General features: G+C 43.2%; 2 protein-coding genes across 3 annotated transcripts in view; one reads left to right on the top strand and one right to left on the bottom strand.

Moving 5' to 3' along the window:
• Window positions 1-1,558: 1,558 nt before the first annotated feature.
• Window positions 1,559-18,435, bottom strand: uba5 (ubiquitin-like modifier activating enzyme 5). Its single transcript, XM_084326262.1, has 12 exons — window positions 18,133-18,435; window positions 17,640-17,685; window positions 17,450-17,539; window positions 15,352-15,461; window positions 14,807-14,893; window positions 14,616-14,700; window positions 14,175-14,279; window positions 13,312-13,439; window positions 12,571-12,706; window positions 11,542-11,620; window positions 10,355-10,461; window positions 1,559-4,460 (listed from the first exon to the last, which is right to left on the bottom strand). The coding sequence occupies exons 1-12, from the start codon at window positions 18,300-18,302 to the stop codon at window positions 4,383-4,385; spliced, it is 1,221 nt and encodes a 406-aa protein (XP_084182388.1). The 5' UTR covers window positions 18,303-18,435; the 3' UTR covers window positions 1,559-4,382.
• Window positions 18,436-18,662: 227 nt separating this feature from the next.
• acad11 (acyl-CoA dehydrogenase family, member 11) overlaps window positions 18,663-21,705 on the top strand; it is a 90,815-nt gene continuing 87,772 nt past the window's right edge. For both annotated transcript variants that reach the window (XM_084326465.1, XM_084326466.1), the window contains exons 1-3: window positions 18,663-18,852; window positions 19,024-19,123; window positions 20,185-20,310. In XM_084326465.1, the coding sequence (XP_084182591.1) occupies window positions 18,731-18,852; window positions 19,024-19,123; window positions 20,185-20,310 (348 nt within the window). In that variant the 5' untranslated portion in view covers window positions 18,663-18,730. The remainder of the gene's footprint in view (window positions 18,853-19,023; window positions 19,124-20,184; window positions 20,311-21,705) is intronic.

A 21,705-nucleotide genomic window follows, 5' to 3' on the forward strand; every position in this document is an offset into this window, starting at 1 on the left:
CAGTGGTATCAAAGTATCCGAGTATAATCTTGCAAGTATCAAAGCACTTTTAAATTGTCTTCAGTAACAATTAACATTGAACCTTCCCCTCAACGACAATGGGTGAAGCTCACACCGTTACAATACCAGTCTTACTGGATAGTGCTATTCACGGACCTATTTCAAGCCCCGCCCTCTTCTCTTGATCCTTCAATCACAACTGTCGACAAAGTTTCAAGAGAGGGCGGGGCTTGAGATAGCTCAATTAGGGGGCCAGAGAGAATTCTACAGATCAAAACATTTGAGGGTTAACACAAACGCTTAAAACGTCCTTCCTATGTTATTTTTCCACTGTTGACCGCATTAATAATGAATTCATAATGTAACAACAGAGTTGTGGTAGGACCCAAACACTGGGCGGTAGAGGCAGTAGAAGGTTCCAAGGGTGTTCATAAAAGCAGTAGGCAGGCAGGTAACGGAAAGTAGAACATGCTTGACAGCCGAGCTAACTAGCCAACAAAACTGAAATAAACTGAAATACTAACAGATTAACCTGAAGGAAGAACACTAGGATAACCTGAGGAAGAACACATGGGATAATCTGAGGAAGAACACATACAGTAGGATAGCCTATGGGAAGAACACATAGGATAATCTGAGGAAGAACACGTAGGATAACCTGAGGAAGAACATGTAGGATAATCTGAGGAAGAACACATAGGAGAGAATTTACAATGATCCAACAAACATACACGTAGGGGGTAATTACAAATGGGAACACCTGGGATGACCGGGCAGGCATTATAATAATCCTAGCACACGCCTAGCTAACATAGGGGAGGTTCTTTATAATAATCCTAGCACACGCCTAGCTAACAGAAGGGGAGGTTCTTTATAATAATCCTAGCACACGCCTAGCTAACAGAAGGGGGGGTTCTTTATAATAATCCTAGCACACGCCTAGCTAACAGAAGGGGGGGTTCTTTATGATAATCCTAACATAAACCTAGCTAACAGAAGGGGGGGGTTCTTTATAATAATCCTAGCACACGCCTAGCTAACATAAGGGGGGGTTCTTTATAATAATCCTAACATAAGCCTAGCTAACAGAAGGGTCTTTATAATAATCCTAGCACAGGCCTAGCTAACATAAGGGGGGGTTCTTTATAATAATCCTAGCACACGCCTAGCTAACATAAGGGGGGGTTCTTTATGATAATCCTAACATAAACCTAGCTAACAGAAGGGGGGGTTCTTTATAATAATCCTAACATAAGCCTAGCTAACAGAAGTGGGGGTTCTTTATAATAATCCTAACATAAGCCTAGCTAACAGAAGGGGGGGGGTTCTTTATAATAATCCTAACATAAGCCTAGCTAACAGAAGGGGGGGGGGGTTCTTTATAATAATCCTAGCACACGCCTAGCTAACATAAGGGGGGGTTCTTTATAATAATCCTAGCACACGCCTAGCTAACATAAGGGGGGGTTCTTTATGATAATCCTAACATAAGCCTAGCTAACAGAAGGGCGGGTTCTTTATAATAATCCTAACATAAGCCTACCTAACATAAGGGGGGGTTCTTTATAATAATCCTAGCACACGCTTAGCTACCAGAAGGGGAGGTTCTTTATAATAATCCTAGCACAAGTCTAGCTAACTGAAGGGTAGGTTATTAAGCCTAACATAAACCGAGCTAACAGAAGGGTAGGTTCTTTCTAATAATCCTAGCTAACAGCAGGGTAGGCTTTCTAATAATCCTAGCACAAGCCTAGCTAACAGCAGGGTAGGTTCTTTATTATAAGCGTAATACAAGCCTATCTAACAGCAGGGTAGGCTCTTTCTAATAATCATAGCACAAGCCTAGCTAACAGCAGGGTAGGTTCTTTATTATACAAGCCTAGTTAACAGAAGGGTAGGCTCTTTCTAATAAGCCTAGCACAAGCCTAGCTAACAGACGGGTAGGCTCTTTCTACTGTCCGTCTATTAATAGAGTGCGGTGGTTAAACTATGCTGCCCTGCCTCTCCCACATCAATGTTGCTGTATACTTTGCTGCTCCTCTCTCCTCACTTGCTCTGTGTCTCATACCTTTCTGCTATGTGTGCGGGTGGTGGGTGTGTCAACTCAGCAGATCGTAGCCTAGACCTAATATAATTTAATATTAGGGATAAATTATTACAACTCGCATGATCTTCTGCTGTGTTCTCCATCCCCCAAAACCACACATTCAAACAAACACAAAATTCAGAACAGCACATAATTTGTTATTTCATCTCATATTCTAACTTAACACTGAAATATGAAAATATGTTTACTTTAATTCTTCATGTATTAACTTATTGATAATGTATTGCTAATTGATCATGTATTTTGTACATTATCTTGTGCAATGTGCACATAGATGCATGCACACAATGTATCTTATTAATAATGATCTTAACATGATTGTCATACCGTGGTACTTGCAATTTCAAAAGGTTTTGCGACAAACTATTTGAATGTTAATGAAACTTCCACAACATGAAAAAGGGTTTCACCTGCTCTCTCTCATGCTTAGACATGTTGAATAGCACTATGATTGCAAAATGATATCCTTAAATTCAATCTTGTAGGTCAAACAGGCCAAAATATCAGAACAAATTAATTCAATGGCCATTTCAAGTGTAAAAACATCCCTGACTAAACTAAATCCTAAACAAAATGTTGTTTTTAAATTGCATCAGATTTGTACCCTAATGTCATACTTTGGCCCCTTATTAATAGAACTACCCGACTAAAAGAGGTGTCAATGTTGGTATTTCCTTTCATTTGACAATTTCCTGTTTTCAGACAGACCTCAGGCAATTCTACCAAATTATGCAAACTAAAAGTGCCAAGTCATACCTCACGAGGAAATGTCTCAACATGAACTGTGTATAACGTGTCAGGGTAAATATATATCACAGTATTAATATCAAAAGTTCACCAAGCAGTTTTCTAGATTTCATATCCACAGACATGGTCTAAACCAAAAACATGGGAAGTTCCCAAAGGCAGTCCTAAGCCAGGCTTAACCCATGCCTTGGAAACCAACCTATAAGGTCTTAATTTCACATGAAGGTAAATTAAGTACATATATTTATTCATTTATGTAATCTGTAAGATTTTTTTTATTGCCAACACTACAGTATTTACAGCCTGACTGAATGTACATGAAGCCAAAATCCTGCCATTTTATCGCCAAGCACAACATAACCACAAGTGCATCTGTCTTACCATGTTACTCATGTGATTAAACCTGTAGGACATTTGTATAGACAGAAGATCACATTACAAATATACCACAGAGTGTATTCTGTCTAATAAATACTTTATTGAACCAAGAGCGTGTGTGTGTACAGTGTTTGTCAGCATGGTTTCAGCAGATAGCAAATGGTGGAGACAATGATATACATAAATAAGGTAACCTTCCATTAATATTTTAATAGGGAATGACTGTTTTGGGGACAAGTGCCACACATACACCTTCCAATAACAACGGCTGACGCATAGAAAGTGTCAAAAACCTGCTGTTCTAATTCATTACATTCATTTGGTTGGGACCTTCTCCAGTTAAACCATTTACCTATCTCAAACCCTGCCCTCTTCTCTTGATCCTCCAATCACAACTTGATTGGAGGAACGATGGAAAAAAGGGCAGGGTTTAAGATGGGTCCAATACTGTCAGTTTGTGTGCCTATGGTGAACTTGTCCGCACTGCCGTAAGCATGCTTCCCGGGTTACATATTTATTTATAAACCCATCAGTATTTTTCATGCGTTCCCTTCTTTCAACCGATTGCGAAGGGAATAATTAATTCTGGGTTGACGTTAGTGGGTTAGAACTTGCTTTACATTAAAAGGGCACTTCACCAAAAGAAAAAGCAATACCTTGTTTTATAGGGACTGCTACCTTATAATTTAATTGAGCTGTAATTTACTCTAACCGTCAAAACTAAATGAATGTGTGCAAAACTGTTTAGAGACATTCTTTTTGGTGAAGTGCCCCTTTAATCCTGTCCCCAAAGTGCTGTGGAGCCTGGAGTCGTCATACTTCATCAGAGAGCAGGAGAAGAGATGGTTAGTCTCAGTGAGACTGGAGATGCGCTGCAGCTGAAGCTCATGGAGATGCATGTCTTGTACAACAGTGGTTCTCAACCTGGGGAGGTCTGGTCACTGCAGTCCAGCAAAGACACAATGGTGAACATTCCAGGCTATTTAGCATGATTAATGACTGGAGGAGGGTTTTACAATTCCAATATTCTTCATTTCACAAGAAAAACAGATATACCAAAGAAATTATAAACATGATGTTGTATTTTGCAACCCCCAGGTTGAGAATCAGTGTGTTTAGAAGAGCAGAGATGCGTCGTCCTGGTAACGTGTTACATCTTCCTCATCTGAGCCATCAGCTCCTCCAGGCTCTGGTCAGACTCCTCCACCGTCTCTCCTCCTGACGCAGCCTGATGAAGGAAATCAGTTTAGTCTGAGCAGCAGTTTATATTTCAGTATCCAATAAGCATTTTCACCCTTGTGACGGTATTTTGATGTGAAGCACCTCTATGACCGGCAATGTCACCAACTCATGCGCTCACACATTCATTCACTCGCGGTTAGCCGCCCTGCCCCTAGTGGTGGCTAGACGGCATAGCACTTTGTGTAATGTGTTTGGTTCGCGTCTATTCTTTAACTAACGGATTTCCAGTTCTGCATTTGCGATCTGATTGGCCACTGACCTTTCTGGTGCGATCTGATTGGCCACTGACGTTTCTGGTCATGTGACATGTGCGCCCAATCGCGTGACGCGCCCATTTCCGCCTCGAACAGCAGCAAACTAACGCCTAGTTTATCACTGGTTAAGCTTAGGCGACTCTTTCGAAGTTGGTTAAGGTTAGAGTTTGGAATCAGGGCTGGTGTTCTATCGCCCTGCTCTAAGACAAACTAACCTTAACCAACTTCGAAAGAGTGCCTAAGCTTAACCGGTGGCAGACCTTGCCGTCACACGATTGGCGCGTCCAGAAACGTCAGTGGCCAATCAGAGCGCGGAACTGGAAATAGTTAAAGAATTCAGGCGTTTGGTTCAGCCCTATGACACTGTCCTTATGGAAGGAGTAAGGAGTCCTTCTGTATAGTTAATGTTTGTAAGGAATCATTCTGTATAGTTAATGTTTGTAAGGAATCATTCTGTATAGTTAATGTTTGTAAGGAATCATTCTGTATAGTTAATGTTTGTAAGGAATCATTCTGTATAGTTAATGTTTGTAAGGAGTCCTTCTGTATAGTTAATGTTTGTAAGGAGTCCTTCTGTATAGTTAATGTTTGTAAGGAGTCCTGTATAGTTACTGTTTGTAAGGAGTCCTGTATAGTTAATGTTTGTAAGGAATCATTCTATATAGTTAATGTTTGTAAGGAGTCCTGTATAGTTCTGTATCGTTAGTGGCTTAGCTTGGCTTCGCCTTCTGCACTATCTCGCGTACGTGCACGCGTACTGAATAAACCACAAATGTACCTCTAATACCAGTATTAGTCTGACCACACCCCTCATCAGCTTACCTTCATAAGCAGGTGTGTGGTCACCTGCTCTCCTCCTTCTCGCTTTCACCACAAGGAAGAGGTGCCTCGGTAGATCCCCACACTTGACACCATGATGGAAGAAATTGGATTAGGAACAGCTTGGGAAACAAGGATACGTTGACATCATATCTTTATTTTCTCTCTCACTATTTTCGAGAAAATACGGCGATATTGTCTTCGTACTGGAGTGTCTAGAAGATGATGATCATTCTACAAACCCTCCACCGGTTTTCGTATTGGGAGCACGCCGCTGCATGCTTCTCAACTGCAGTTCCTTGCTGTGTTTGTTGGGGTGAAACCTGTCAGGCCACAGCTGAACTGTCGGACATGCCGCTGTTGTGAGGAGCGGTGCGTTCCAGGTTGGGTGAGTAGTGTTTGCTGGCGGGCTCCACTTGTCTGTTAGTGCTATGGGGGCTACTAGACAAAGTTTATGGAAACCGGCCCCAGGCTAGGGTCCTTTGTTTAGCCGTCTAGGCGACAGAAGGCCTTGGTCTGGCGACCATTATAGTTTTAACTAGTGGGCCGCGACCATTGACACTGGTGATCCCTGTGTGTTCTGGACGAGTGGATTCTCTCTGTCACCGTGTTAAGACCCCATCTTTCATATCCAAATGAGAGTATTCCTTCACGAGGGGATATGTGCATGTAATGTGCGATAGCGGCAGATTCATGTTCAAAGTCAGCTATACAGGCCAGTTGGTACTGTGCTGATTCCGCCGGACGTGTTAATGTCACCGTTGTGAAGCGGTGTTGACGTCTTGTTTTCTCTTTTCTCTTAAAAAGTGAGGAGGGTTCAGAACGGCGGCCTGTCTGGGTGAGTGTTATGTCATTGTTTACATGTTCATAGCTTACGGTTAGCCGGTCGGTGGCCTGGCGCGGGGTAGCTTAGGCTTCTCGCGCGCCGCCGGGAGCTCGCTCCTGATCGCGTGCGTCGTAGATCGGCGTCTCGCGAGCGGAAGCGATAGCACCAGAACGGTTGGAGCAGCCGTTAGCTTGATGCTATTCTGTTGAACGTGCTTTGATTTTTAACATGTTTTACACTCTTGACCACGACGTCATCTTTGACAGGGGATGTTCGTCAACCCTGCCTGAGCCTAGACGGGGATTGCGTCAACAAAGAGGGCTGTGTTCTACGGTGGCTTATGACTGCACTTCGCTGATCTGCGTTCCGGGCAGGTACGGGGTTGGCCAGACCCTCATAACACGTCTTCTGGTTTTACCTTGCTAAATGTATTGTGAATGACGGTGTTTTTTCCCAAAACGTGTGTTGTTGCAATGCATTTGAGATACGTTGCGGGTTGTGTGTGAGCTGTTTTTGTCACTGGCAGTAGCTTCTCTGTGCAGGTCGTGATGTATTGATCTGGTTGTTGTGTGAGAAACATCATGGTGTTTATGTGTACCGTGTACTCACTACTAAGGCAACTAACCTATGAAGCTATGCTTGGTGACGAGTGAGTAAAAGAATGTTCTTTCTCAGACTGTAATGACAATGGACAGTGAGTTCACACATTAACAGGTTTTCCTGTTTTAACTGGCCGTATTGAGGGTAAAATAGGAGGATTGTGTTTTTCCCCCCCCGGTTCCCTGGGGACTTTATCACCTCCTATCAGACATGTTGTGCATTAATTGTGTCTTTTGTGTGGTAGGGATACGATGTAACTCTCAGCTTGATTGCTGAGGTTGTGCTAAATCTGCTGGAGAAACTTATTTCCTAAAGGGAAATTGGTTTGGTTGCTGTCATGTGTGCTTAGCAAGGCCTGTGGTCGATACTAATCAAGAATGATGTATTCTCTCATTGTGATGATGATGGGTTGTGTGTGTCATGTGACCTGCAACTGGGTTGTACTGACCACAGAAGCACATGTGTATGTTGGACCGGGGTTCTTAGAGCCCTCTCTATTCTGTGTTTTTCCTTAGTAAAAATCAGATAGCAGGTTAGCTTGTGCGCTGTGTGGAGCTGTGAAACGCTTCATAGGGTTGACTATGACTGTGTCATATTCTCTTTTTGTCGTTACGTCGTATCATGGGTGTGGGGTCGTAAAGGGGTGAACTGGTAACCTTTCCTCTCCCCGTTGTTCTGTCGGTCAGGGGTACACCCCCTGTCCTTCAAGGTTCCCGTCACGTGGCGGTTCGGCACGTTACGGGGGGGGGGGGGGGGGGGGGGGGGAGGGAGTTCCTGGTCCCACGGCCTGGTATATTGGGCGTGTGCACCGCAGGAATTCCCCCGCCATAGAGTACGTCACCGTGCGCGTCTCTGTTGGTAGGACTTCCGTGTGCTGTTCAGGTCCATGTGATGGATCTGTTTTCAGGGGGGGTGGTCAGGGCTCCTCCTCACCAAGCGCCTACTCAGGCCTTCTGTGAGTTCGGACTCCTTCTTCCATGTGATCCATGTGAGGAAGCCTCCATCAGAGTACAGAGCCTTCCTCCTCAGATTGTCAAAGTGAGTGGACCCTCTAGAAGGGTCCTTTTCTATTGTATGTATATTCGATTCAATTCGTTTATTGAGTGTGTATGGGTTCGGTGCCTCTTCCCCGGAGGCCCTAAAACCAGTTTTTTACATGGCTCAAGGTGCAATATATTCTTTTCAATCTGTACAGCTCGCGTGGGAAGTCTCTCTGGGGATCCCCGTCTCTTTCCTATGGGAGGGTGGTGGGATGTAAAAATGTGAACATTTACAGCCATGCCATTCTGTACGCGCTCGATCTCGTCGGATCTCGGCCGCTACACAGGTTGGTCCTGGTTAGTACTTGGTTGGGAGACCGCCGGGGAATACCAGGTACGGTGTGCTTAGGGGCTGGTTCTCCATTGTTTTTCGCTCCTCTCTCACGCATGGCGAAGAGGGGCCTGTGGGGGTGGTTTTTTGACCTCCTCTGGTGACCCTGTGCTTCCCGTACCGCCAGGCCCGGTCCGAAGTGATGTTTGCGACCCGTAGGCCTGGGTTAACCCTTTTTGGAAACTGAAACACTTGTACTGCGGTATAGCCGGTGTATACCCGCAGGTGTGTTTTGGAGTTTTTTCTTGAGGGGTTATAGGAACAACCACCGCATTGGGTAACACCGAGGTGGTTGGTTCCCTGGTGTGTTGGAGCAGTGTCAACTCCCGGGTTCACCGGTTGAGGGTGCCCCTGCACGTTCATGACGTCTGCCAATCGTGTCAGCCTTCTCTGCCTCGACCCCTCTGGGTGGGGGTTGTTAAATGGAGGCTTGGTCATGCAACACCGCCAGCTTACGCTCCTTCCGCCGGGGCGGCTGTGTTCAGCTGTCCCCTCTGGCGCCTGTCTCGTCCGCAGTCTCCAGGCTAGGGTTAACAGCCTGTTGCCTGGTTTTTCCCCGGTGCGCTGCCTGCTTCCGTTGGTTAACCTTTTTTGTGTGCTTACGGCCATGCTGACTGCCTATTCTGCAGGGTCAGTGTGCCAGGCGGTGTACTATTGGGGGGACGGGGCCCGCTCGGCTTACTGGCCTGGTTGGTTCCGCCTGGGAATACCAGGTGCAGTAACTGAGGGGCCTTTGTCCGAATACGCTGGCGATGTGGGGGGCGGGGCACTACGTGCCCACCTGGTGGGGTCTTGATGCTGGCATCATGGACTTCTCCGGGCCCCCATTCCAGGGAGTCCAGTCCTTTTGGTGGGTCTGGGTCTTCCTTCGTGCTCCGCTGCTACGGCCTTGCCACGGGGTTGGGTTTGCCCTTGACCCCGTGATTCTGGGGGCAGTAACGAGGTTGTTCCTCCGTTCGTTCCCGGGTGGCATGCGGGTTGTGCGTGTGTGTAGTCGTGGGTCAAGCCACGGTCTGCTCACCCTGTGCGTTGAGTTGCTTGAGTGCCTCTTCGCACGGTCGGGTCCGTCGCCCTCCCGTGACGTCCCTAATAGGGGGGCTACCCTCCATTAGGGGGGGTCGGGGGGGCTCGGCCCTCCCTGTTCTGATGGTTTTGGGGGGCTGTCAGCGGGGTGTATTTGTCAGCCAAGTGGCTCCGCTTGGCCTCCCTTGTGCAGAAGGCGAAGCCAAGCTAAGCCACTAACGATACAGAACGTTAGGTTATGACTATAACCAAGTTCTGTTAGTTAGGGGCGATGCTTGGCTTCGGACGGCCGCTGCAGCCCTTGACCTCACCTTGTGGTGAAAGCTTGGGAAGGAGGAGAGCAGGTGACCACACACCTGCTTATGAAGGTAAGCTGATGAGGGGTGTGGTCAGACTAATACTGGTATTAGAGGTACATTTGTGGTTTATTCAGTACGCGTGCACGTACGCGAGATAGTGCAGAAGGCGAAGCCAAGCATCGCCCCTAACTAACAGAACTTGGTTATAGTCATAACCTAACGTTAATGTTTGTAAGGAGTCCTTCTGTATAGTTAATGTTTGTAAGGAGTCCTGTATAGTTACTGTTTGTAAGGAGTCCTTCTGTATAGTTAATGTTTGTAAGGAGTCCTGTATAGTTAATGTTTGTAAGGAATCATTCTGTATAGTTAATGTTTGTAAGGAGTCCTGTATAGTTAATGTTTGTAAGGAATCATTCTGTATAGTTAGTTTGTAAGGAATCCTTCTAATCTATATAGTTAATGTTTGTAAGGAGTCATTCTGTATAGTTAATGTTTGTAAAGAGTCCTTCTATATAGTTAATGTAATGTATGATTTGATACATGCTATGGTTCCCCATGTATTTAAGCATTGCTGAACAGTTTAGCTGACCTCTCCCTTTTAACATAGTAAAGACAAGGTCCTGATTTGGAGCGTAAAGAAAATGCTGGTTTTCAGAGCAAACTAAGAAACCCTAGTAGAGGTACGGACCTTCTCTGGAATCGTGTAGGCCACAGTGATGCCTTCTGGGAGGTCAGGGACAGGGCCCGAGGCGGCCTGCAACTCCTCTTCTGTTACTTCTGACACCAGCTCAATACCTGTCAGGTACAAGTGTTCATATGAGGCAAACAAATCACATACAACCGCATTGTAATATCAAGTGCAGGAGCGATGGACACAGGTTCAAGAATAATGAATACTAGTGATGCACGATATATCGGCCGCCAATATAATATCGGCCAATATGGCAGTTTTTTTTACACATCAGTATCGGTCCGATAAAGATAAATAGTTAAAAAAAATTGTCATTTCTGAAAATAAGTTACAAAAGTTTATAAAAAAAAATGCGTTTTGGAAAATAGCTCTTTATTTGATTATCATAAAAAAGTGATTTCTATACAGAGATATCGACGTCGGTAAATATCGGTATCGGCCAGAACAGCAATATTAATATCTGTATCGGCTACAATTTTCACATCGGTGCATCAGTAATGAATACATTATTATTATTATCGATACACTGACGAGAAGCACAACCATCTGGTGAAAATTAACACCTTACAGGATCTGTTCATCAGAGGGGGTAACTGGACTCTATAGACATGATCGATCGTCCATCATTAGACATTACAACCATATTACAGCTCTGAGCCGTCTGAATGGAGATGGTGTCGGTTGACGACTCTGCCCTACACAGGCAGCGCTTACCCCACTCGCCCTCGTGTATGACTACCTCCTCTACCTGCCCGATCTCACTTCAAATATTATGTAAATAAAGTATCAGTTGTCAAGCACCCGTGACTATACTTTGGATGTGCGTGAGTCTTTTCTACTACTGTAAATAAAGTATCAACCACAGGAAAAGGATACATAATATACGTTATGTTATAGCCATAATATATTTACATTTTGTATTGGCAAAAGTCCCCAACAATTAACTGATCAGGATTCAATGCTTGTGGTGAGTGTGTTCACCACTAGACCAAGCCACCCACCTGATACAAGCACAGCAATACTATGACAGTTCAAACATTAAGATAGATATTTTATATTTTTTTTACTTTCGCAGATGCAAGACAAATATTACTTATATATACACCATACATTATGTACCTTTTTTTCCTGTAGTCGATTAAGTACTTTACGTTTTCTGATGAGACAGTGTTGTGTCTACTCACCCCAGTTGTTGTCCTCATGTACGACTGCCTCTTCCACCACTACAACCTCCTGTTGTTTGGGTCGCTGTGCCTCTTTCCTCTGAGGGAGAAACATCACACAGCTGACATTAGTTTCGAACAGATTCATCAGAGATAAGACTACAGAGTGGAAATGTGAACAATATAGGTCAATATTCAGCTTTGTGTTAGAAGTATGGTATCTCCCATCACACTTCAATATGCGAGACCAGCATGTGTAGCATGGTGTCCCTGGGTGATGGCAGTAAGCTAGGGCAGGAGGAATGAATGACAGGTGTAGGGCTGAATGATTTTGAAAAGAGATAATTGATTATTTTGACTGATGCAATTGAGATATGATTTGCGATATTAGAGGGAATGATCATTTTGACATCATTATTCTCATCTTCATTGAAAAACTGATTAAAGTGATCATGGTGTGATTTTTGTGGAGATCTGTACCAAAGCAAAGATGTTTTAAGCGTGTAGGATATGATTTGTAGGCCAGGAGGACATCTCAGCAGCACCACAATACTCCATTTAGGATGGTACTTTGACACACATTGCTCCTCCTGTGATTTTAAAATTGCAGCAGGCTATATAGCGATTTCAATACAATTGTGATTAATTGTTCAGCCCTAGTCCACTGCTTGCAAAAACAGCGTATCTGCAGGTTTCACCAAGTTAAATGTATGACTAAAAACCTTTTTAATACCACTTAGAGCGACCATATTAGCAAAACAATAAAAACACATAGCAACACTGAATTGGCAGCTGCACTGATTCCATACAAGCTCTCGCCCCAGTAACCCCAAAAACATTTCATATATTTAATCTAATTTCATCTCCCGACAGCCGGGACTTTTTAAATTCAGAGCCATGAAAGTAGAAGGCGAAGCAATGCTGAAGAACATGTATGCGACATACATTGTTCACCATTTTTCTTGTACTCGTGTGGTAATTAAGCCTCGTTTGCGGGGTACATTTATTGTTCGTTCCCCCTCTGCGAGGACGTCTTTAGACGAGACACACCTTGTAGTCCTCCTGCTGTCTGAGGCAGTAGCGGTCGTCACACTGGGGGTTGGGCTTCATGGTCATGGTGGGGAAGAAGTCCTGCATGGCGTTGTAGCCTAGATAGTAGCTGACGGTGCCGAACTTCAACAGGTACCTGGAAACAGTGGATCCATGATGTAAAAGCCAATGTTTTTTTATTTTTAGGATTAGCCACCGCAGGACAGAGGTCCCCGTGCCTGGCAGGAGCAGGACAGCACAGCAAGACAGGGAAGAGATCACTGGAGACAGTAGACAGACAGTTTATACCTTTATATCTGGTGCAAAATTGACCTCAATCTCAAACTCGCCCTCTTTTCTTGATCCTCCTATCATAACTGTTTTCCTCTGACAAACCTTGTGATTAGAGGATACAAAAAAAATAAGAGGGCAGGGCTTGAGAAAGGTCTATTGACCAATGTTACAAGGTTGTGCCTGACTCTGATGAAGACACAGGAAGTGTTGAAAGTACATTTCATACCAGAAATAAATGGCATAAACCGTCTGTGTGCTCCAGAGGTCTTTCCTCAACATGTTCATAGTTGATGTCTCTCAGCGGCTATAAGTAGATGTTATGATCCAACTTCAGATTCCAAATCGATAATTTTGGCAAAATCATAAAATATTTTAATATTTGAACCACAGTTCAGTTCCAGTCGATTAATTATCTTTCTACATCCCAAGCTATAAGTGTTACTTAAGATTTATACTTATAAATCTTACTTGAGGACGTTCTGCACCAGGAGGCCTGCGACCACGCCCATGGTGGTGGGTAGACTGGCGGCACACACTCCCTCCCTCTTCAGAGTCTTCTCGTCGATGTTGGCTGCCACCACCAGGGGCGGCGCACACTGTCACAAGGACACCACTGTTACTTTACAGACAGTATTACAGGTATGGTGTTTAATAGTTTTAGTACCATCACTCCCCCCCCCCCCCCCATGGTGATCAATGTATGTTAAGGGGAACCACACTGCCTTGCAGAAGCTAACCGCAGTAACTACCATTTTCTTTTCTTACGTTTTATCTTGTGACAAAGTTTCAGAGTCCAATCTTGCTCCGTTTTAGAGAAAAGGGGTATACAGAATTGCAGTAACTACAAAATCACTGGAAGAACTTTAAAGCCATTTGTCTCAGTTTCACTGTTAGTGTAGTTACTGCGGTCAGCTTCTGCAGGGCAGCACAGACCGTTGGAGAGGAGCACAGTCATGTGAAATGTAAGTCATGGTTATTTTGTATGGTTGCAGTATGTGCTGTGGATTCAGACCGATACCAGACTAACAGCAACAACGCCTGGTGTATACAGTATATGCACAGAAACTCAAATGTAGTGTGCATAATCAAATACAGATTTACACTGTACTGTACACACTGCACACGATTTAAATCTACTTTGTGTTCGCTGTGGAGTAAATGTCAGTGAGCTTTAGTTATCTTTGCATTGGTTTGTGTAAGTAGCCCGGAGCTCGTATGAGGAACAGCATGGATTGCGATGAGAAAGGAGAAACAACAACAACAACAACAACAACAACAACAACAACATTGTCGGGAATTAAGGAATAAGGGGGGGGGGGGGGGGGACGTACAGCGAAGCAGGCCGACTCTCCGGGGATGAGGAGCTGGATGTGTCCTGAGACGGCGTTCTCACTCACGCCAGACTCCATCCAGATCTGACTCAGCTCGTTACAGGCCTAGGAGCAAAATATACATACAGGGGTGAGAATTAACAGAACTCCCAATACAATATTATCACGATACTTGGGGCAACGATTTGATAATGCTGTTAATTGTATGCAGTTCTATACTACGATATTTTGCAATGGATCTCTCCATTTTTTCTTTCAATCAACATCAGAAAAAAGATGACAAATCACAAGATTAGGTGTCAACATATTGATACAACAATATAGTGGGGGGGAAATACTGCATCAAGATTCCATGATGGATCAATACTAGTATCACCCCCACTGTATATAAAATGTACTTCACATGTAAACACAGTGATGTCAGAACGGCAACATGCTGACCGCATTGATGGCCATCCGGGCCTCATAGTTGTCCACGCAGCTCAGGACCAGATCCACAGGCTTCCCCATCTCCAGTCCTCCATGACTGAGAAGCACACAGAGGGGCCATTAGTAATAAAGGAGTGTACTGCTATTGAGGGGGAAGGTCGAGGAAGAGGATCTGACTAAAGAAGAAGAACGGAATTCCCCACCTGATGCGTTCCATGAAATGTGAGAAGTTGTCCATGGTGGTGATGTTGTAGTTATGCGTCTCGAACGACACGTCTGGGTTGATATTTCTGTTGGCAACATTGAGGAGCAGGTAAGTAACAAAAAAAATAAAGACATATAATGTCTCCATAAAACTGTAACCACATTACATTTACATTGAGTCATTTAGCTGACACTTTTATCCAAAGAGACAAAGGTTCTGTACAACAAGTCAGCAGGAAGGGTACAACTCTGGCAGCTAAGGGTCAATAAGATTGTTCGTCAAGCAGTGGCGAACTTGAGTGCTAGTCTAGAGTGCATAGTATAGGTACAGTAGATTACTTAGTAGCAAAGTGCATAATATTGAATGACAGTACAAAGGTTAGTCATCTTTTTATTTTTGTATTTTATTTTTTTATTATTTTTTAAACAAACACAAACAAACATGACAACATAAAATTAGATATACAAGCATTAATTAACAGTGCACATCCAATGAAATCACCATTTAGATAAATGTCATCTTTTTATTTAATTTTTTATATACCTGAGCGTGAGTTCTGCTGCTTCCACCTTACTGAGGCCCGCCTGGTGAGGCTGGAAGAACAACCGGTTCATATTGGCCAGTTCCACTTTGTCATAGTCAAACAGGAGCAACTGTAAAAAACATACAACCGTGATATATAATTGGGTGGGTAGGTAGGTATTTATTTAGACAACAAAACATATACAGATCATTACATCACATATTTGCTTTTGTCAAGGATAGGAACGAAAAAGCCAATGACTTATTTACATTGTTGTCCCTGGAAGTCCCTTGAATGACCACATCAAACAAGAGGTGGACGCAGGCAAATACTGCGGCATGGTCATGCTGGACCTACAAAAGGCCTTTGACACGGTCAATCACTCCATTCTGATTGACAAGCTAAAAGCAATTGGTTTTGATAGTCTATCAGTGAGCTGGATGCAATCCTACCTTGAGGGGAGGGAACAGATGGTGGAGGTAAACGGTACCCTATCCCCCCCCCTCACAGTGAGCTGTGGTGTTCCACAAGGAAGCATACTAGGACCGCTACTGTTCCTAATTTATGCAAATGACATGTCGTCAGCTTGTGACTGCAACTTGTTCCTGTTTGCGGACGACTCAGCCCTGCTGGTCTCTGACAAGAACAAGTTACAGGTTGAAAAAACCCTCAGCTCGGAACTAGGCAGAATCTGCATATGGCTCGCTGATAACAAACTATCATTACACATGGGCAAAACAGAGTCCATTCTCTTCGGTTCAAATAACAAACTCAGCAAGACCGACGGCTTCTCAGTTACAGTGGGTGACAATATTGTCACAAGGAAAGATGAAATTACCTACCTGGGTTCCATCCTAGAGGCTAATCTCTCCTGTGACAAAATGGCATCCAATGTAATAAAAAAAGTCAACCAACGAACTCGATTCTTGTACCGGATCTCCTCTCTGGTAAACAAGAATACCCTGAAGACTCTGGCAGGAGCACTCATTCAGGGGTACTACGACTATGCTTGCACCTCATGGTACCAAAGCACCTCAAAGGCGCTAAAAACAAAATTACAAACATCTCAAAACAAACTGGTCAGACTACTGCTTGACCTTACTCCTAGAACCCACCTCACCCCTGCCCACTTTGACAACCTAGGATGGCTTAGAGTAGACGACAGAGTACAGCAACTTGCAATGGGCCTGGTCTACAAGATACACTACACGACCAAGGTACCCATGTACATGGCAAAATACTTCCCAAAGGTCAGTGAATACCACGATCACAACACCAGAGGGAGCTCCATAAATCATGTTAAACCCAGATTCGGCTCAAATAAGGGACTAAACACGTTTCGCAATTATGCCACATCAATGTGGAACGCCCTACCCAAAGCTGTAAAGGAATGTGGATCACTACCCACTTTCAAAACCTCTCTCAAGGGACACCTACGGGAGACTGCAATTCAACACGGGCCCCTGTAAATATCCTAACCCAACCCCCTCCAATGTACAGTCATTTACCTAGTATGGTTGTCAATAGTCCAATGTACAATTTTGTTTGTTTGTACAGTGTCTCCCCCCCCCCCCCCTCAATGTACAGTTTTGCTTGTTTATACAGTGTGCCCCCCCCCCCCAACCACCTCCAATGTAAATTACCCAGTATGGTTGTCAATATCCCAATGTACCCAACCCCCCCCCACCCAACCTCCTCCAATGTACAGTTTCTACGTCAAATGTATATACTCCCTTTTCTTGACTCCTTCTGTATCACAAACAGTACTGTATTTGCAAATCGGGTATGTCATAAATGTATAGATGTAGCAGTACTGACTATCTGTATGTCATATGTCCTGATGAATTGAAAATGGGGGACCCTGATGTAAACAAGACGAAAGTCTTTCTCTGGTCTGCATCCCCTTAACAATTGTGTGTATTGAGCTGTACTGTATTGTACCCATTCTGCAATCTGTTAAAAGTTTTCAATCAATCAATCAAGTCAAGGATGATTGATACATACACATACAACTCATTACAGAAATAGTAGTAATGTAAATCTAAAGCTGACCATGTCACCAGATGGAAGAACTATCATGAAGGAAATGTGGACGGAATAATGACAAGTTTGCATTACCTTACCGATGCCACATCTGGTGAGCATCTCTGCCGTCACGCTGCCCACTCCCCCGACCCCGACCACTGCTACCGTGTAGGAGCGGATTTTCTGTGGGGAAATAAAATCAGATCAATTGGCACTCTGAGCTCCGGGAATAACGATAATAAAGAAAAGCAGCAGTAAATTAACAAGACACAGAATAGCATACCTCATAATTCTCCACTATGCCCATTCGCTTTAATGCCATTAGACGACTGCAAGACAAATACAACATGGATTATACGTACACGTGTGTGAAATGTCAGCATTGTACAGTTTCTACGTCAAATGTATATACTCTCTTTTCTAGACTATTTTTGTATCACAAACCGTACTGTATTTGCAAATCTGGTATGTCATAAATGTATAGATGTAGCAGTAGTCTATCTGTATGTCATATGTTATGATGAATTGAAAATGGGGGACCCTGATGTAAACAAGAAGAAAGTCTTTCTCTGGTCTGCATCCCCTTAACAATTGTATGTATTGAGCTGTACTGTGTGTACCCATTCTGCAATCTGTTAATAAAGTTTTCAATCAATCAATCAATCAAGCATATGGCATGTATGTGGCCTGACTAAAGGAAATGCAACTGTCAACACTATTGCACTTGCATCTTGAGCAGAGAGGATGAGACTGAGGAAAAATATTATTCGAGTTACCTGTATGGGTTGGAGTCGACAACTTCAGCGCTCATTTTGTCGATTTTAGGTCTGTTGTACAGTGCCTTGTTGTTGTCAGCGTTCTCCATCGACGACTGCTTTTGCTTACACTTGATCAGTTCATTTTCGAGTTCCCTGACTCGCAGCTTTAACTCTTCTACGGTAGTCATGGCTATCTATCACACAAACAGTCCCCGAACAAACCCGTAACACAATATAAACACAACACAATATCCAAAACGGCAGGGTTTGACGAGATGCTGAGCTGTTGAATGGTACGAAGTACACGTCCACACAAGTAACATCAGCTGTGTCGGGTGCGTGCTCCTGTAAACATTGTCCGTGGAGAAAACTAATGCAAGAGCTATAGACGTTCCTATAAGCACTTGAAAGCTGCATATGCCAATCCTTAATGAATACAGATCTGTTACGTTTCCCTGGGAACAAGACGCAAAAAATGACGCTGGCGGAAGAAGTCGCACTAGGCGTGTGTGTCACTTTTGAAGTGTCCGACCACAGCATTGCATTGTACTCCATACTGTGAGATGTTTGCTTAGCAATGCATCACCATCAACAAATACTTAATCCACTGTGAGACATGATGGAGGGCCTCACAGCTGTACGAGAACAGCATACGATCAATGTTGACAAACTTCAAAGATATTTGGCCGGCAAGTCAAGGGTGTCTAACAATGACACACTCACTGTCAAGCAATACAGGTGCGTTTGGATGTACTTGTTAATGTTATTAGGCTGTTAGCTGGTTTCACTGTTTAATTTAGTTAGCTAACTAGGTCGGCAAACTATTAGCCCCTTGACTGTCACGGAAGGGGCTAGCAAACTATATGTTCAACTGATTTAACAGCAATGTCTTCCTGATTTATTTCCTAGTCATGGCCAGTCCAACCCCACCTTCCTAATCCAAACGTCTTCTGAGAGTTATGTGCTCAGAAAGAAGCCTCCAGGCATGCTGCTACCAGGGGCTCATAAGGTAAAACACCTGTTCTGTTGCGGTTTCCTTGTGCAAACCTGGGAAGTAAAGTACAGTAGGCCAAAGATCATCACAGGGCTGTTTTTATGTTGTTCCATCTGCTGTCCAGCAGGGGGAGATTTTTCACAGGGTTGGTTTGGTTGGGCTGATATTTATGTAGACATAAAATCCACATGTTATTGTGAAGTCCATTTCTGTTACCTACAAATCATTGCATCTGCTGCTATAGAAATACTTATATATCAAGTCAAGAGTTTTATTTGTCACGGCATACAAGTATACAATGAAATGCGGGTGGTCTTGCCCGCAACGATGTGCAATACAGTAGTAACAACATAATCCAATAAAACAACATTGTGCAATAAACAGTAACATAGTAGGGCATATCGGTATTTGTACATACGTTATTTACAGAGCATGGAGGACATGCTAGGTCCTGTGGTAGTGCATACACTGTTAGTATATATATAGTATATATATATATATATATATTATATATATATATATATAGCATAGCTGGCCTTAAGGTTCAGGGGCCCGTTTCGAGATCAAATATGGGACCCTTATCTTATAAACAACGCCCATGTGCATTTACAGGATAATGCCTCTGACGCACAAATCACTTAAATGTGTAATCTCTCTACAGTGACATGTCATATACCGAATGGAACAGCAAACTCTGAGCTTTCTGAAGATAAGATATTCTACCTCACCCAGAATCACAATGAAAATATAAGGTTTTAGGCAAATCTGCAAATAAGGCAGGAAGCTACTGTAGCCACTGTGCCAAACTCGCCACGACGCAGCTCAACTAGACCCTGGAGATTTACATAAGTTGGTTTATTTCAGGAGCAAGGTTTCTTCTACAAGGTGAAAGACTTTGTCAGTAAACATCTTTCTGTGTTGGTGATGATGTGCCTTTTCAAGTGTTTCCGCCGCACATTAGTTATCCACATTGGCACAGTGCACGCATTTGCTTTGTCAATCCGGGGGCCCTGCTAGCAAGTTGGGCCCGTTTCAGTTGAAATGGGTGAATGGTTAATATCTCTGACTATCTCTAGGTGGACAGAGAGTATCGGGTGCAGAAAGCCCTGTTCTCAGCTGGTTTCCCTGTACCTCAGCCCTTCCTTCACTGCACTGACACTGCAGTCATGGGAACAGAGTTCTACGTGATGGAGCACGTGAAGGTAAAGTATCACGAGCCAGAAAGATATCGGATCTGGTTCACAATGTTAGTAAGCTGGGAGCCTACAACCTCTAAGCCTGATTCAACTGAGTGTGCTTCCCGGGCCTCATCTTTTAAAAAAATTGTTCTGAATCAGAATCGGAAAGGTCTTTATTGCCAAGTAGTTTTCACATACAAGGAATTTGATTTGGTCGTTTTCGGTGCGACAATAACGGACGGATGATAAAATAAAATGAAATATTAACTAAATTAAGATAGAAGCACAATAGAATATAATTATGAAATAAAAATAGGCCAGGGCTGTACAACTGTAAAATAAAGAGGTGGAATAAAATGGGATAAACTAAATTAAATTAATATAAATATATATACATATAAATAAATAAAAATAATAAGAAATCTTGATATTAAATATGTATTAATCCTCACTCCACTGCACAGTTGGGCCCAACCAATATGCCATTTTTGAATCTGATACATTTTTTGATAGTTGATACACCTGTATATTACTATTGCACTTTACTGTTACATTTGCACTCTGGTTGGATGGCAAAGCTATGTCCATGCTTGTGCTGTATGATGACGATACATTTTTCATCTAATCTAACATGTTGTTTTAATGTTCTGTACTCTTATTGCTTTTAATGTGAAATGACACAATGACTATGAGGCAACACGTTTTCAACTTTAGTTTGAGGGTATTTTCAGCCATACAGCATGTGTTACAGTATGTACAGATTACTGTAATTGTTCAACTAAACAGTAGCTTGCATTCCACAAGGTAGTGAAATACTATATTTAAAAACATAAAAGGTCAAGCTGCATGATGTACCGGAACTTTAAACCAAACTAAATACTCAAGTCAGATTCCTCTCAAAGGACTATTTATTGTACTCCCAACAAGCCATTATTTTGAAGAATTATATTGGCAGAACTTTTGCCTATAGCGGTACAGCCCAGTCAAGCAGCTCATTTGACAGTGAAAGCCCCGTAACGTCCAACAATACCTCTTGACCTGTCTGTCAGGCCCTACTGCACAGGTATCACAAAAACTACAACATCCGCACTGAGGCTCTGTTCCCTGTCCGTTCCCATGCTGTGAGTTGGTGCTTTTAGATTTCTTGTGAGTCAAATTGTCATCATACCTTTCCTGGTACAGCAACACTAATAGTAGAGGAACAGCTTTGTTCTCACCACAGTGCACAGTCTAAATAGTACTTAGTAATTAACCAATATTAATGCACTTTACCCACACTCTTTTATACTATTTTAGTTTTTATTTCTTTTATGCTTGATTTGGCACACAAAAGGCATTTGTTGCTCTGCTGATATGTTGTTGTTGTTGTTGTTGTTGTTGTTGTTGTTGTTGTTGTTGTTGTTGTTGTTGTTGTTGTTG

This window comes from Notolepis coatsorum (genome assembly GCF_963971535.1).
Source record: "Notolepis coatsorum genome assembly, chromosome: 12".
NCBI classification, from domain to species: domain Eukaryota; kingdom Metazoa; phylum Chordata; class Actinopteri; order Aulopiformes; family Paralepididae; genus Notolepis; species Notolepis coatsorum.

Bases quoted from the DNA above. Each gene is read 5' to 3' on its own strand.
- uba5 (XM_084326262.1), bottom strand. From the start codon at position 18,302: ATGACTACCGTAGAAGAGTTAAAGCTGCGAGTCAGGGAACTCGAAAAT. The intron at 14,280-14,615 runs GTCAGCATGTTG...TTTTGCTCCTAG, and splicing joins CCCGGATGGCCATCAATGCG to GCCTGTAACGAGCTGAGTCA. The intron at 4,461-10,354 runs GTCCGTACCTCT...TTCCTTCATCAG, and splicing joins CCTACACGATTCCAGAGAAG to GCTGCGTCAGGAGGAGAGAC.